General features: G+C 35.1%; 1 protein-coding gene across 1 annotated transcript in view; it reads right to left on the bottom strand.

Moving 5' to 3' along the window:
• LOC148840567 (phospholipid-transporting ATPase ABCA1) overlaps nucleotides 1-17237 on the bottom strand; it is a 300212-nt gene that overhangs the window by 84183 nt on the left and 198792 nt on the right. The window contains exon 31 of the mRNA XM_088932095.1: nucleotides 15352-15541. Coding sequence (XP_088788221.1) covers nucleotides 15352-15541 — 190 coding nt within the window. The remainder of the gene's footprint in view (nucleotides 1-15351; nucleotides 15542-17237) is intronic.

Here is a 17237-nt window from a genome sequence, read left to right as displayed (position 1 = left end):
CACTCACCACACCTCAGTGGGGAGAAGAACAGAGTAATGAAGCCAATTCATAGATGGGGATTATTAGGAGGCCATGAATGGTAAAGGTCAGGGAGGAACTTGCCCTGGACACTGGGGTAACTTTTTGAGAAACACACCGGTTATTTTTAGTGACAATGGAGAGTCTGGACATCAGTTTTACATCTCATTTGACGGACTTCGCCTTATTACAGTATAGTGACACCTTCACTATACTTAGGCATTAGGACCCATACAGAATGCAGTGTGAGCACTCCATAAGAAAAGTGAACTATTATTTAATAGCACACCATTACTACTGTACGTTATGTATGTTTCTTAATAATAATTTATTTTAATTACATTTCCTTAATTTACAGTAACTTTAAGATTAATGTAAGAGTAATGTTAAATATAATCCCATATTACAAACCTAAAATATATACAGTACCTTTCAAAAGCCACTAAAATATAAACTAATATTGGATAGTATAAATTTACTTTAAAAATCTTTTAAAACTGAGTTGGTGTATATCATGTTCAATGATATACTATCACCAAATTAATGTTCAGTCCTCAATTAATCTTAATCACTTGTCATCTGTGAAATTAAAATTAGAATGAAAAACACACATCAGGTATCTTGTCATTGTGCCATATATGCATTGGAAATGGTGAAGGATGTTCTGTATGATATTGTAGCCTGTCAAGATAAAGAAAAAAAGGCAGCTTGTCTAATAAAAGATAATCAGACAGTATTCAACATTCAGGGAAATTATTTTTGCTACAGTGTTTTGAGGAATGTGCCCCCCTTTAAAAAAAAGCTTGTATTACAGTATGTTTTTTTACAGATCTTCCCTGTCACTAGATGGAGCCCACAGCAAAGCACAGCAAAGAAATGAAATTGTATGGACTCCAAAGGATACTACTGCAAGCAAAGTGATATTTTCCTTGTGAAACAGCTGATTTTAAAGTGAATGTTTTGAAGAATATGCACCTGGCAATAGAAAGGGGAACTGCCTTTACTCCTATCCACTGTGAAACTAGATAAAGCAACTAATTGCGATTCAGGGGGCTATCTTACCAGACTTAAAACAGCACAATACTGTACATCTGAAAATCTGTGCAAAAAATATTTTTGTGTGCTTTTCACTGCAATTTTAATTCAGAGCTCTCTCTTTATTTTCACTTGTTTTTAGTTTATATTGACTTGATTTAAGGGAAGGTAATATACAGTAGAATTAAATCAGTTAACCAGTTTGGATATTTGTAGTAGGCCTATAGATAACATGCTGTTATAAAATTCACTCTTTGTTTTAACCAATCATGTTGTTGTGATATTAGATTGTTAATTAGATTATTACCAGAAATACTAATAATAAAATGTAGTAAACTTGCCTCTTGATCCTAATTGATATGTTCCATGACACTAAATTTCTCATCTGAATTTGGTATCAATCATTTATTGTAATGAATATTAACATCTTTCCTAAGAAACTAAATCATATCATCATCCGTAGCAATAAAAGTCTTTCAAGTGGCTTAAAGTAATAGTGATCATTCTTTTGTATTTGTCAAGGAAAAAACACATCACTTTTTCACTTTATAATGCTAACTGTGTTACTGCATACAGTACATGTTCATACAGTACAAAGACATTCATCATTAATTCTCTGGGCTAATGTCTGGCACAAGAATGTCCACTAGAAAGACTAATACAGTATGTCTCCTCCACAAACCATTCATAACTATAATCACTCCAGTTAACATGCAAATACCCCTGTAATTTTGCAGACACCTGGCTTTTCAGTTGAGAAGTGAGCTTTAGAAAATACAGCTGTGGGCGTAAGCTGACTTTTTTAGACACATACTGTACCACATTTCTCTGAATCATGGGATAAGCAGAAAAACATGCATCCACAATGCTTTTTTCACTTGTAAAGGAATCATATTTTATTCTATCATAATGTTGAACTTATACAAATTTGTGCCGTGTCATAATTAATGTTCTAACATCTTGGCCAGAAAAATAGAATACTGATGGGACAAAAAAGAAGAGAATTATAGGAGCTATGAAGCTCAGCAAAAACAACATTTCCTCTTTTCAATTCACAGAGCCAAATTATCCTAGATTTGTCAGGCTGCATTAAATAAGTGTTTGCAAACTAGGTCAGGCTGTTTCCAGCTTCTTCTTCTATCTTCTGGCTGGTTATTTGCCGTTCTTTAACATACTGTTTTTCATACTTTTGTGAGAACATGCTTTCTTTTTATTCATGACAAATTCAACAGTCTTGATAGTAGTGCATAATAAATTTAAATCCATAATTCCTGAAAAGTAATTATTGTTTTAATTCTATGCATATACTGTATATACTTGATGTGTATACTCATTTAATACAATTATGATTAATACAATTATTTGTAACATGGTAGCTGTAAAATATGAATAAATGGAAACTTTTTGGAAACATTCTTCATGCATATATGTATACATTTAACCTGTTTCTCCTATACCTTCAGCCTTTGACTTCCCATAGCAACAGATTATGTTGGTGATGTGTCACTAAGTAGGCTTACTTTGACGCTGTAATTAGAGTGAGATTCAAACAGGAGAAGTCAAGAATTAAGATATTCTAAAAGCAGTAGCTACATAGAACAGCCTTTGGCGTTTGCTACAAAGGTGCCGTTGCCTTCAAAGTCATTTGCCAATGCCCAGCATGTAAGACTATGTGGTTAAGGGAGGACATTGTATTTACAGCTTAACCTGTAAGGCAAAATCACAAGCAGGTATTTAGGGAGATTCAAATAACTAACATAATTAGAAAAAATTCTCTGAACACTGAACTTCAGTAGAACTGTACCATATTAAAATGAAGTCAGACCTCCTAAAAAAGTAGAGGGGTGGCAACCAGGGGGCTGACATGTAGTGGGGAGAGAAACAGCCCAGTGTGAAACATGGAATAATGTGGCAGGTCATCCCATAAAAGAACTGTAGTGATCATGCCACTAGAGGAAGTCAAAATGTCCTCAAGACTTGTTTCACCTAGTATGTAATGAAATGATCTCACAAATGAAATTTTCACAGGAGATTAATTAATTGTGAAGAAGTGGGTATATTCGAATGTGTCGCTATGGGAGTTGAGTTATAGCCAGAAGAGTCTTTAGAGACCACCTTTAAAGCCAGTTTTGTTTCTTATTAATAAGAATTAATACTACGTCTTTCACTTTATGATTTTCTTACCTATTTTACTTTGTTTTGCTTTGAGAAGTCTTGTGCTTGTTTAATTGTTTTTAACATCTTTAAAAATAAAGCCCAGAAACATCGTGGACCTCCATGTTCATCAGACTTAGGAGTGTTCTTCATGTGAAAGTCATCAGAGCCATGCTAAAACAAGCAGGGATCTTCCACATTTTAAAGTAATTATGGTTTGCTGCTTGTTAGCTTAAAGTCCAATTAATTTACCTTATGCTTCTGCTAGCTAAAAGCCATCTTCAAGAGAAATACAAAACAAAGAATCTTAACATTGCACTACAATGTTGAAGAGAAGCATGCTGAGGGTGTCTTCTGCAAAAAAAAAATCAGAGACTTGCATAATTTAGATGTAATTCCCTTTAAGATGAAGTAACAATAAAAACAACCTTTCATATACCGGAAAAGGCATCCTACTTCAAAATGTTCCTGGAAACTGACCCAGATATTTAGAAAATGTATACATGTACTGTATATCACTTCTTAGATGGATTTGGGAAAATATATTTCACAGACAAATGTGGTCTTTTAAAGCTGCATTGCACATCAGATTGGTATAACAACTGAAAACAATGTATTTAATAGTTGTGTTATATCAAATCATTGTTAAGTCAGTATACTGTATGTTTTCAGTATGACAATTTACATAATGTCAAACATTTCAAATTCAACAAACACTTCCAGGTTTACTCAAAACTGGAGCATCAAGTCGGCTTTCTTCTGAGAAGTTAGGTTGCCCTTAATCTTCATAAAGGCATTTTTGTGTTAAAGGATATTCCTCCACACATCATCAATCTTCTATTACCTCATTGGTTAGTTTCAACAATGTACCAATTAACCATCTTCCATCAGATATGTTAAGGGCAAGAAGGCATTCATCAGTGATGTTCTACAGACCACAGAAGAATTTGATTTGCTCTTTCAGGTAGCTGTCACTGTTTTACACCTGAATGGTCGCCTACCTTGTAATACATTTTCATACAGACAGTGAACTACAACTGATATGTATATTATTCCTTCTTAGAATTTCTCAGGTGGTAGCTGCTGCAATCTGAAACTGATCCTCACAGAGTTAGTTTCCTGGTTTCTCTCCTCAGGTCAGCTGATTGTTGAAACTGAATGTTTAATTGTTCAGGTAACCACTTTCACAGATAGACCATCTTCAATTTAAGCAATTTCAAACCAATAACTAAACATTAAGCGCCTTATAAAAATCACATATCTTGAGCTCAGTACGTTTGTTACTCAAGGAGAAATACTGCTCCAACCGTTAACAAACCTATCTGCAGACAATTTAATATACTGTACTGTATATAAAACTTTATTTCTGTGCCCAATGAGCTAATGATGTAAAATTTAAAGTTTTGTTTTTTATTGTGTACTGTATTATGAACTCCACCTCTGCTGGGATTATAGTATATGTTCTAATGTACTGTATGCAGACAGCTTGACCAGACAGTTTTAGTTAGTAAATATAAGACAGTATTAAGTGAGTGACCAAATATTTCTGAAAACCACTTAAAATCAAATTAATAATTATCAAGCTCACATTCCACTTTCAAGTATTTTCTTTAAAAGCACAGATTGCAAACAGTGTTATTAGCTCTTTTCAAGATTGATTTGATGGATCAACAACATACAATCCATTTAAAAAATATCAAAATACTTCCACAACAGATTTTGAGAATTTGTGCTATCCTTACTTTACCTTATGTCTAGTCTATACAAAACATTTTCTTCTCTAGCCACAATACAAAGCTACTGGAAATCAAACGTCTATCATTTATTTTTGTAAAAAAAAGTACTGGCTATTTTCATTTAGACTAAATGAAAAAAAATCTGTTCTTGCAGATGTATAGTTTATGAAAACAGAAAAAAGGATAAATAACAGAAACTTAATCACAATGGCAGGCCTGTCTAAAAATTGTCTATTTCTGTCATTAATAGGTCTCACATACAGTCAACTGAAATTTATTCAGTTTGTATCATCAAATGTCATTGTATGAATGCAGTGGAGTAAAAAATTGACCTTAAACTACCTTCAATAAAGTAAGAACCTGCATCTAAAGTACTGTACATGGATTTTAACTTTCTGTTATGTTTGGTTTCTGTACTTTACTGTTTTGTTTACCTTTTAAAACATACCTTTTTTGGGAACACTTTAAATTCTTAGACAACAATAATGAAATACCAACACCTTTACTTTTCTCTACTGTTTTATAAATGGTTGATTTTGGAGTACGAATTTCAGTGTGTTACAAATTGTAATGGAGGCTGAATTAATGTTGAGAATATCTCAAGAGGCCCTGTGGTATAAGAATACCATTAATATGTATTTAAGGACATTCAGCAATTCTTTATTTTATTCAATAAGGTAGAGGATATAAAGCTGATCTCTGGACTTAAATTTTAATGATTTAAACTGTAAATGGGTGGCACAGTGGCACAGTGGTTAGCATTACTGCCTTACAGCACTGGAGCCCCAGGTCCAATGCTGGACCTGTGGTGCTATCTGTGTTGTTTTTGTACTGTACAGTATGTTCTCCCAGTGTTCATGTAGGTTACCTTTGGGAGCTTTGGTTTCCTCCCATAGTCCAAAGACATACTGGTAGGTTAACTAGATTCTCTGAAAAATGGTCCTGCTGTAAGTGTTTTGCTATCTGTTTTAGTGCTACAGTCAGTGCAAAGCTGCAAGTCTCAACCAGTGGTGTTGCTTGGATCTTAGAGACAGTAATAATAATAATTAATTAATAATAATTGCTTAAGCTTACATACTGTAGCGCTTTTCTGGACACTCTACTCAAAGCGCTTTACAGGTAATGGGGATCCCCTCCACCACCACCAATGTGCAGCATCCATCTGGATGATGCGACGGCAGCCATAGTGCAGTGCGCCAGAACACTCACCAAACATCAGCTATTAATGGGGAGGAGAGCAGAGTAATGAAGCCAGTTTATAGATGGAGATTATTAGGAGGCCATGATTGGTAAAGGCCAGGGGGAAATTTGGCCAAGACGCTGGGGTTACACCCCTACTCTTTTCGAGAAACGCCCTGGGATTTTTAATGACCACAGAGAGTCAAGACCTCGGTTTTACATCTCATCCAAAGGACAGCACCTTTTTACAGTATAGTGTCCCCATCACTATACTGGGTTATTAAGACCCACACAAACTGCAGGCACTTCTACTGGTCCCACTAACACCTCTTCCAGTAGCAATGTTAGTTTTCCCCAGGAGGTCTCCGATCCAGGTACTGGCCAGGCTCGTACCTGCTTAGTTTCAGTGAGGTGCCAGTTATGAGTCGCAGGGTGATTTGGCTGCTGACAAAAGTAGTACTAAAAGAGATTGTGAGAGGGAGTGTAAGGCACAATAAGGAGCTAGAGGTATTAGGGGTATTAAATATAATAACTAAGACAGGAAGGAGAATTAGTAAAAATGAATTGTGGACATGTGCGAGAGGAAAGTGAAGAGGAAATATTACTAGAAAACAAGAGACGGAGATTTGAGTTGGAAAGGATATGTGATATTCCCTTCAGTCACAAGTGTAATCCACATACAAATCGTATGAAAACAAGAATGTAGAAATGTAACAAAAATGCGGCCACAAGACCCATTTTTTCTTGGTTATTTTGTGTGCAAAGAAATGCCTCCTGTCATGTAGTTCTTAATGGTAACAGTCTGTCTCTCTGCAGAGAAGAAGAGAGATGGCTGCAAGGAGGTAGATTTGATTTTCTCACAAACGGTGTGATTAAGCACATATGTTATTTAAAAATGAATTTACTTAAATACTGTACATACAGTAAGTGTTGCATCCTCCCTGTTACACCACACCTTCTTTCAGGATAAAAGATACAGTACATGCAGCTTTTTCCCATTTCCAATACACAGATCCATAGAGTGTATTTTGCATACAGACTAAAGCATTCCTGAGTTATTACCTACATATTAAATAATTGTTACTTCCCAGCCCAATTATCTGGAAGTTACAGGTATTCAGTGAAATGAGCCCAGCAGATTTCCAGTGATATTCATGCAGGTGTTCATGTCACTGATTAATATCAATTATTTGCAGTTTAAACTTTCAGGGGTTTGTTCAGATGGCTTGAAGAGCTTTACTCTAAATGCCATTATGATAAACATAATGGTAGCTATAATCTACTGTATGTAGGGAAAGAGCTGCTTTGTCTCTGAGGTGTGATTGTCAAAATCATTAGCAGCTTCAACTTTTCAAATAACAACTCTTTGTGAAAAGAAGTGGTTCCTGTTCCTCATACTAAATGAATTTTGTTTTAATTGTGAGCTTGGCCCTACAGTACCTGTAGTTTTTCTGATATATACTTGAATCAAATCTCCTTTAATTTGACTAGACTGAATTGCTTCTCCGCAATGTCCTAATAATATGAAGTTTGTTAAAAACAAGCATGTTAGGGAATCTGCAAGATTCTTTTTTCCTTTAGCAATATATCAGCACTGTATTTATTCATAAACTGTTGCATATGTACACCTTATTTTGTGTTCAAGGTTTTGCTCATTTGTTCCTGCTCTATAGTTTTTGCAGTGATGAGGTCTAATATTCATATCCCAGAGAACCCCAGTTATGCTGACAGTGTGCCTTCTGTTGTGTTGTAGTGATATTTGGTTTACCTATATAATATTATCTAATGGAAATATGATATTTCTGTCTCCTTAAACCCCTTAAAACACTTTAGGTTACAAAACCACATACTGTATATACATGTATGATTTGGAATTTTATCATCTTTGAGTTTTTTTTTCTCAGCTCTTTGCTGATATGTATAGTGCTTCAGTTACATGCTAAAATTTAAAAAAATAAATGCAAAAAAACAAAACAAGGTTCTGACATTAGATAAGAAAGAAAACGTGGAGCAATTTACATCATTTAATAATGGCTAAGGGGTAGTGTTAGTCACATTCTTTTTGTCTCCTTTCAAAAAAAGCTCACAAAACACTTAAAACACTTAAAAAAACATTATGTTTTTGATTGGTTCTATTCCTAACAGCAGTGGGAGACACAGACAGAAGGGGAGAAAGGCCATATCTCTTTTCTCATTGTTCTATAGCAGACTAAACCTCAAATACACAGTACATCTATTACTTAGAAATGCTTAAAAAGCTGTCAATACAATAATTATTAGAACGTTCATACGGATTGTACAGGAGACGACATGCATAACCTAAATGTAACCCTAAAACTACTAAATGATATTCTCTTTCCCTGTATGCTGTACCATATTTACTCATACACCCTAACTCCCTTGCCTTGATGCTGCATGACATCTACAATGGATTCTGAAAGTGGGACTTTACTGAGGGACTTTTTCTGTCTTTGGCACATTCAACAATACTTTCAGATTTTGTGATATCTAGCCAAAGTTAGGGGATAATTCGCCAATAGTCTGGCTATTGGTGTGGTGAGTCACGCCCATATTGAATGTCCTGATCACAATTTCAAGCTACAGCTAACAGGTTAACAACCCTTTCTACTTATAATGGCACATGTCCTTTCAGTAAGGCTAAGTTTCAAGAACTTTAAAAGAAATTGCACTAATTAAACAGAATGTTGCAGCATAGAAGTGGAGAATGGAGAAGAGGGATGTACTTGATCCATTCATTGCTCACAAGAAGTTAAATTTTACAACAAATTCTTCTGACAGGGAATATAAACTTTTTAAAAGATTGTTTTAGTAACATTGCCCACAGGCATGCGCCAATTAGGTGAGGTTTAGAATTAAATATCACAATAGCTCTTGGTTTAGCCCAGAACTGTCAACTTTAATTAAGCAAAATAATCTTGGTGAATCTCTAGGGACAATTAGAATCACATTAAATTCTTTTAACCATTTATACAACCCTAAGAAATTATAGAAATTAGTTAAATTTATGAGGATCAATCATAAACAGTTTCAATTACTTAGACAAATGTTGTTGTGTCAGTTAAAAAAATAAACAAAATCAAATGGTTAATGAATCCAATAAATATTTGTTCAGTGCTGGGTATATATTTGATAAGTCAGTACTTAACAATAATGTTAATTTTTGTATCAGTTTTACAATATAGGCAGTTACTCATTTTGAAAGTACTTGTAAAATTGTCAGTAATAAACCAAATGGCCAAAAGGCCTCCTCTTGTTTGCAGGCCCTTCAAAAAAAGCAACAAAAAAAGATTTGGGTTGCACAGTCTCCTAAATAAGTTTCAGGACTGTGGAAGATAAATCCAGTTGCATGTTGTCATGAACGGGCTGGGACCAGCTCACGTACTGCTGTTGCCAGGGGCAACTCGAACATTCGCAAGAGCTCTTCCTCCAAGCTCCAAGCTCCTCCAGACTAGATCAAGACGCCTGTCTAGCCAAGCATCTTTCAAGAGGGCAGTCAGTCAAGGTCCCAATCAATTTGATTAGCTGGCTGCACTGTAGCTTGCTCTGCTGTGTCATTGCTCCAACACTGAGCTACGAGCTGTCAGTCTAAGCAGACGCTTCACTCCTCGCTTGCTATTATTCCTGCCTAACTCACCTTATAATTCTTCAGGAGCACTGACTCAGCAGAGTTTGCTCTTCCCCCGTCTCTGCCGGCTCATCTATCATCCTCCACTGGCCAATGTATCTTTCCCAGTCGCTGTCTGTTCCAAGGGTTTGGCTCATCAGCTTTTCTCCATTTTTTTTCCGACTGGGAACCTTACCTCAATCCGACAGTTCTCTCATGCTTTTTCCATTCAGGCTTTTTTCACTCCAGCCCTCTCGCCGCAGTGTTCAGACAGCCTGTCTCCTGCTGGAGCATTCTATGCCTACCTAAATGTCTGCCTGCGCCAAAGCCTACCAACGGCCATTCTCCGCCTCTTTGGTAAAACCCAATTGACTTCTGTTCTGCCTATCAGCAGCTACAGTATAACACGGGTCACATAAAATTGGCATTGCTGGTATACTGCCAGTTTTGTCAAAGGGTGACAGGAAGGAGGTTGCCATGGTACTCATGCCTGCTGGCAAGTAAGCTCCCTAATACAAATTATATGGTCTCCTTCGTGGCCCAACAGGTTAAGGCAGTTGCCCAATCACAAATCGAGCTCTATAACTCAGGTGTCACACGTTTCAACATAAGCCACCAGCTGAGTGTGACCGGGAATCCCCAAGCAGTGGCACACAATTGACTGAGTTCTGCAAATTGTTCTGCCGATCATAGAAAATAATTTGCCTGGCTCTCTGAACCCTTGGCAAACACAGTGACCCATGTGGGATTTTCACTGGTGCACCTGATCACAATTATGATTGAGAACTTTATTCTTTGATTGACTGACCCTCTGTACATACCAGACAAATGCTTCAATGGTTCAAGTTCATCTATATTTTTTTTAATTGGGATAATTATCCCATCCTATCTTAAAAATGTTATGCCTTAAACTTTTTATCAAGCTTTCCACCTTTCCAACAGCAAGTACAGAGTTTAAGTACTGTATTAACCTTTTTCACTTTTCAAATCAGCAGTGCAATCTTGAAATTGTCCAATGTTGTATCTAAAAGTGTTTTCAGTTAAATCCTTTCTGCTTGACATTTGCCCTTCTTAAAACTGCCAAGTTATGTCCTTTGGGTAAGTACATGCACTATGTATAATATATAAATGAAGATTTGTTCTTACCTAATTCGTGTGGATGAATAAAGTATTATTAAAAATATAAGAAAAGAATTACTGATCTAGATCATCCGGGAGTATGTGTCAATGCATAATTTCTATTTTAAGGCTTCTTTGAAGGAGAGTAGGACCTATATGAAAAGGGAAATTATTGTGTCAAGATTCAGATGGGAGATTTCAATTCTAAAACTGTAACATACTGTAGCAAACGGATGATATACAGTATCTGTCAGCAAATTTCCCGGGTAAAGAAAAAGAACAAGAACCTGTTCATCATCCCATGGACTTTCGAGAAGCAAGCTAGCAGGAAATGAACATAAAAAAGACACACAGTGTGAAATTTAAGACTATCTACCCACAAAGCCCAGTGCTCATGTTTGAGCAACAACTTACTATCAGCTGTGAGCAGATTTTCTCTACATGTACCTATTTACAAAGGGTGTGTTCGCATATTTGCTAGGCAAATTCAGACTACTTACATCTGAATTACTGAACAGGTATGGATTGACCCTATCTGGAGAGTGCAAAGCGAAATTTACCTGAGTTATTTTTGGCTTTTAATTACATGCACACAAATAATGCCTGCGGTGTAACAGGAGAGCAGAGTGAACTAGGGCAACAGTATGTACAGGAGGTTAGGAACATTGCAATTGTTTTTTAGTTTAGCCTAAGCTTCCTGTGTTTGAGTCAGCACCATTATTTTGGCTTAATGACACCTCTGCCCCATGAGCCTTGACTCAGGAGATTCTGGTAATGTTTAAAGCTCTGTGCTGATAACATGAGTTCAGTGGAAACAGCATGGATAAAAAGAAAATAATATCCATTTGAAAGAATTTCTTCTCTTTACAAATTCTTTACAGATTTTTCAGAAAACCTTTCTCATTAATAACTCACAAAATAAACAACATTGCATGAAAACATACAAATATCTTCATAACACACTTTTTGGTGTAATACTTTTTTAATGAAGGCTTTCAGCTTTTAGCCTCTAATTGCTATCTCAGCTCTGCAGCTGTCAGTTCTGTTCCTGAAAATGCAACTCTTGCATTCTGTCCACTAACTCTTCTCTCCCTGTATCTCAGATTTGGAATTATTCAGCTCCCTTTGTTAATAAGACACAACAAGAAGCCAACATGTAGGACATGCTCTGTGCTTTCTGTGAGTGCTTGTTACAAACAAACGGACGTTGGGTAAGGTAGAAATTTAGAATTATTCATGTTGTTAAGCTATGAACACAGCTTTACTTAATTTATAGTAAAAATGTGAAACATTGTATCTCTGTTGCGAACTAAGAAAAATCATGGAAACATAATATGCATTTTAATGACTGGAATTATTTAGCAAATGTAATGCCATTATTTTTAAATGAAATTAGGATGCAAGGTAATGAACTGAAATGTTAAGAATGGTGTAGCATTATTTTGCATAATCCAGAGTGATTTACCATAACTGATTCATACAAAACGAAAATGTGAGGTCTGTTAATAGTTTGCTTGTGTTGGGAATATTTTTTTAACTATGCCCCTTTATATCTTAGTCTTACAGTTTCCTGTATTTCAGCAGTTGTCTTTATTTAAATACCCATACACACTTGACATACAGTACGTGAGTAGTTTAACTGTGCTTGAAAGAGGAAGTGAGGTGTGGCTTATTTGAATTAAGTCAAGTTATTTTTCTAACACTATTTTTTTAGATTAACATTCAACCTACAGTAATAGATACTATATCAGACAATTGGAGAGATCAGCAAAATTAATGCTCGGACATGCTAGTATTCAGGGATACAGGGATACAGTGAAACTCACTGCTCTAGTTTCAAAGGGAGGTCAGTAAAAACAGACCGACTGTGCTCAAAGAGTGTGCTACAAAGTTAGCATCAAACCCTAAGATTCTGTAACATTCAGAAGTACCGCTTGAAGCCCTGTTTTATAATGCAGTCCTAGTGCATTGCTAGAAATTGCAATTGCAATACAAGCATAACATTGTGGGATCCACAATTTCAACAATATCATGAATTAAGTACAGTATGGCCCTAGCTATGAAGGAAACAATTCTGACTATAAACAAATCATATTATTAAATAAGAAGAAAAATGTCCAAATATATTAGAATGTCAGACATTAGAGTGATAAAGGACCACTGTCTGCAGTTTCGCTGTACAGTACATGTTGTCCCCAACCTTTATAAAATAGTAATTTTAACATCTTTAACTTTTAATTATACATAAAAGAGGTGGGCATCTGTTCAGGAATGCAAAGGTATTAGTGAATCTAGGGGTATATAGTGATAATAGTGTAGTGATAATACATTCCCCATCCTTTCTATTTGGATTTTCCAAGGTTTGTGACATTCACTCTTGTGCGTTGATGGTGCTATTGAGTCTGTTACTGAGCCCATTAACACTGTAATGAATTGTGATTATGAAAATAACATGTGCCAATCTTTTTCACTGAGTGTAGCTGTTTATATAATTCTGAAATTACCTTTCTCTTAATTTATGGTTAAGCTTTGAGTAGAAATTGAAGAAGCCCTTCCCTACATACTGTATTGTACATGACCTTGCTTGTTTTTTTTTTCTTAAAATTATTATGGGAACAAATGCTAGAAATACATTTGCCGTTTAAGTTTAAGACATTTTTCCATAATATTAGTTCCAAATATGAATTAGATCAGATATTGATAAAGTCAGATATTAATAACAAGTTGTTGCAGTGCATATACTGTAACTCATTTGACACATGAAAATAAAAAAAATCATAATGTACTAACATGTTTATGAGATCTTATTTTCTCTTGCTTACCTTAAAATGACTAACTTCTAACAGACACATATTCTTCACCTTGGCATTTTTTATAGAAATTAAATTAGGTACTGAGAGCAATAAGAGAAAAAAAACTCAGCGTTAGCCAATTTATCAGGAGAAATGAGAGGGAGGACAGCACTCATTGGCAGGTGTAAATTTTGAATGTTCTACCAGTTCTCCAAATAAAACTGTCAGACTTTCAGTGTAATAGATAGAGAGCTGCTGCGTAACAAGTCCTCCCACTGCTACAGTGCCCTCCAAAGGTATTGGGACAGCAAAGTGAAAACTGATATTTTTGCTTTACAGCCAACCAATTTTTGTTTGGCATAATGAGATTAATATGAATGATAATTAAAATCTCAAATGTTTTATTTATCTGTAATTCCAATCAAACATTTGCTATTCTTCTTCTTCATCTTCTTCTTATTTAAAGTAATACAAGATAATCAGCTGCAGGAAGTCTAGACAGGTTGAAGGAGAGCCCTATACAGTTGATATACGTACATTTTAACAGTAATTATAGCAATGGAAAAAAATACAATATGTACAGTACATAAGAGTACATTTAGTTAAAGTTATAGCAGTGTTCCATAAGAAGGGAATTCCACTGTTGTCCTCAAAAGCTGTACTGGAGCATCCTAAGCACATTTCATCTCTAGGAATTTGTGTTAAACGTATTGTGAATTAAATCTCTGCTACAGTAGTCCTGGTACATATTTTCCTATGAGTTTTTAGTCTTTTTTTCAATACTACACACACAAACAAATTCTAACTTTAACTCAAACCTTAGGTTTATCTAGCCTTTGAACATATTATGTTATAAGGCATCTTTAATCCAAAAGTTTTTAATTTGGATAAAAAAAACATTAAAACAGCATGCTATTGTATTGCATTAATTGGCCTTTACCCAAATATTAATCCTAACTCTCACTATAATCTTAGCCATAACAATAATTATAGTCTTAACCCAAATCCATACCCTTATTCCTAAGCGTTCCATCTACTACAGTACTGTATGTCCTTCATGAGATATTCCAGTATGAGACAAACAAACAAAAATAAAAATAATACTTACGAGAGCATGTTAAGGAGCATTGACTATGTAGTAAAACAAAAAGATGAGTAACACTTACAAAAATAGCCATAACATGTTTATAATACTTATATAACATTTATTATAAAACACAGCTCAGAACCGGATGCAGAGTATTGAAGAAGCCATTTATGCAATTGACTATGGGTTTGAAAATTCTTGACAATATCATGTTGCTTAGAGATATTTTTACATCACAGGATTCTGAGAAAATAAGGCTCACCTTGAGTGATGCAATAATCCAATTTACTTGACAACAAAGACAACATAAACTGTAAATAACAGCACTTTCAGCAAACAAAAAGTCAGCATTAAAAATGGGTTTCAAAATTGTGCTTATCAGGCAAATTTACATTGTGATTTTGTCTTCCATTTAATTTTTTTAACCTATAATTCAATAAGTGTCTTGAATGCATTTCTGATTGTTGTTATGTTTTTGGTTTCGGTATCATTTTGCTTTAACATATTTAAAGATGGTCAATTTAAATAAGATGACACAGCTTTCAGGAGCCCTTTTTTATCCACCTGAGAAACAACATGAAAGACCACAAACTGTTCAAGTTTACCTCGGGGGGTGGCATTCCTCCAGCCCCTGCAGGACAGTCAGGCAACGTGAACGTTTTCTCCGGAGTACTGCACTGACAGGAAGGAGAGGGGTTGGCCATAGTCCAGTTCCCATTGGCAAACATTTCTGAGATTAAAGGTGGCACTGAAGGAGTAGACCAGTCTGACCCATTGGAAGCACAAGGAAGTTTCCTGCAAGAAAGATGTTTATTTAGTGTCAGGTCTTCCAAAGGTCTTTAGAGCATGAAACAACCAAGACATTATAGGAGACCATTTGGACTATCCAGTTTATTTGATTGCTAATAGCTAATTAATCCAGTGATTCCATGCAACCCAAAAAAGTGATGGTAATGACTTTGGCAATATTGAGTGATAATTCTCCCACAGCCTTTTGTGTAATTTTCTCTCTCCTTTTTTGTTTTAATCATACCTATAGTTTCCACTTGTTTTATCTGGTTCATCTTTCTCTGTTGATTCTGAAAAATTCCAATGGTTTCAGGTTTTCAAGTATTAACAAGTATTAACAGATACAGTACAGTACATAGCCTTGAATGTTTACTTCCTGGAGTTGGACAATTAATCTTTTATAAGTCACTTTGTCAAAAGCTTTATGAAAAATCTGAATATGCCATATTGTATGTTCTTTATCAGTTATTGGTATTGCTTGTTCAAAGAACTCTAACAAGTTAGTCAAATGAGATGTACTGTAACTTTTGTAAATCCACGCTGTCAACTGTATATCCTAGAATACTGTTTACAGTGCATACAGATTTTTAGTTCGAATCATTTCCGTAACCTTACATTAATATACAGTACAGATAGACTTACTTCTCTGTAATTACAGTACTTGCTTCATTTCATCACTTTTAAGGATTCATACTAGATTAACAGTTTTCTAGTCCATGGGTATTATCATTGTTCTGAGAGACTACTGGTAGAGTTTTGTTAACTGCCTATGAATAACAATCCTAATTCACTGAATAAAACTATTTTCAATATACTGGGCTCTGGAGATTCCTTTAAGAACCTCTAGTACCTCTAAAGCCTTCAGCTCTTCTATACTTACTGTACATTACTTAAAAAAGAATCTTCAGCCAGAGGCTTTTTATTCCTTGTTGGACACCTGAGTATAATATTTATTTAATACATCATCCCCTTCCCCTTTATCACCTACTGTAGATGATTTCCATTATTATCTGTAAGATATTTCATTCATTGCTGTTTTTTTGCTGTTGTTATACTGAAAAAATATTTTCTTATGTATTTTATTGTATTATTCCCTATCTCTCTCTTGGCCTTTCTAATATACTTTTTTTTATTTGTGCTTCTGATTCAATATATTTCTTTCTCTAACTGTATCCTGGTCTTTAATGGTTATTTTATAAAGTGCTTTTGTACTATTTTTTTACTTAATTGATCAATTTAACCTACTGTGCCACTGATCTTTGGCCTTGGATCTACTTACATTAATCTTTTCTGTATCATGCAAAATATCTTTAAAATGTTGCAATCCATTTTCTAGTGATTCCATACCTATCCTATTGCATTCTGCTTCTCTTAAGCTCTGTTTCACTCCTTCACAGTCTACTTTCCCAAAGTTTTAAACCTTAGTTTTGAACTCTGCCTGTGAAGTTTCAGAATATACTTCAAAACATATCATACAACCTTACCAGTTATCTGATGGTTCTCTCACCTCTATTTTATTTATTCTATCCAGATTGTTTGAAAAAGCTAGATCAATACAGGCATTCCCTCTTGTAGGCACTCTGACAAGATGAGTAAGGAAGCAGTCATTAACTGTACTGTATATACCATTTCAGTATCTGATGCTGACATTCCTATTGGATTTTCTAGTTCATGTAATAAATATTAAACCTTCTTTGTTTTA

Source organism: Atractosteus spatula, chromosome 1, assembly GCF_055471065.1.
Source record: "Atractosteus spatula isolate fAtrSpa1 chromosome 1, fAtrSpa1.hap1, whole genome shotgun sequence".
In the NCBI taxonomy this organism is placed as follows: Eukaryota; Metazoa; Chordata; class Actinopteri; order Semionotiformes; family Lepisosteidae; genus Atractosteus; species Atractosteus spatula.
Note: the sequence above shows the minus strand (reverse complement) of the source record. Positions and strands in the feature narration are given on the sequence as shown.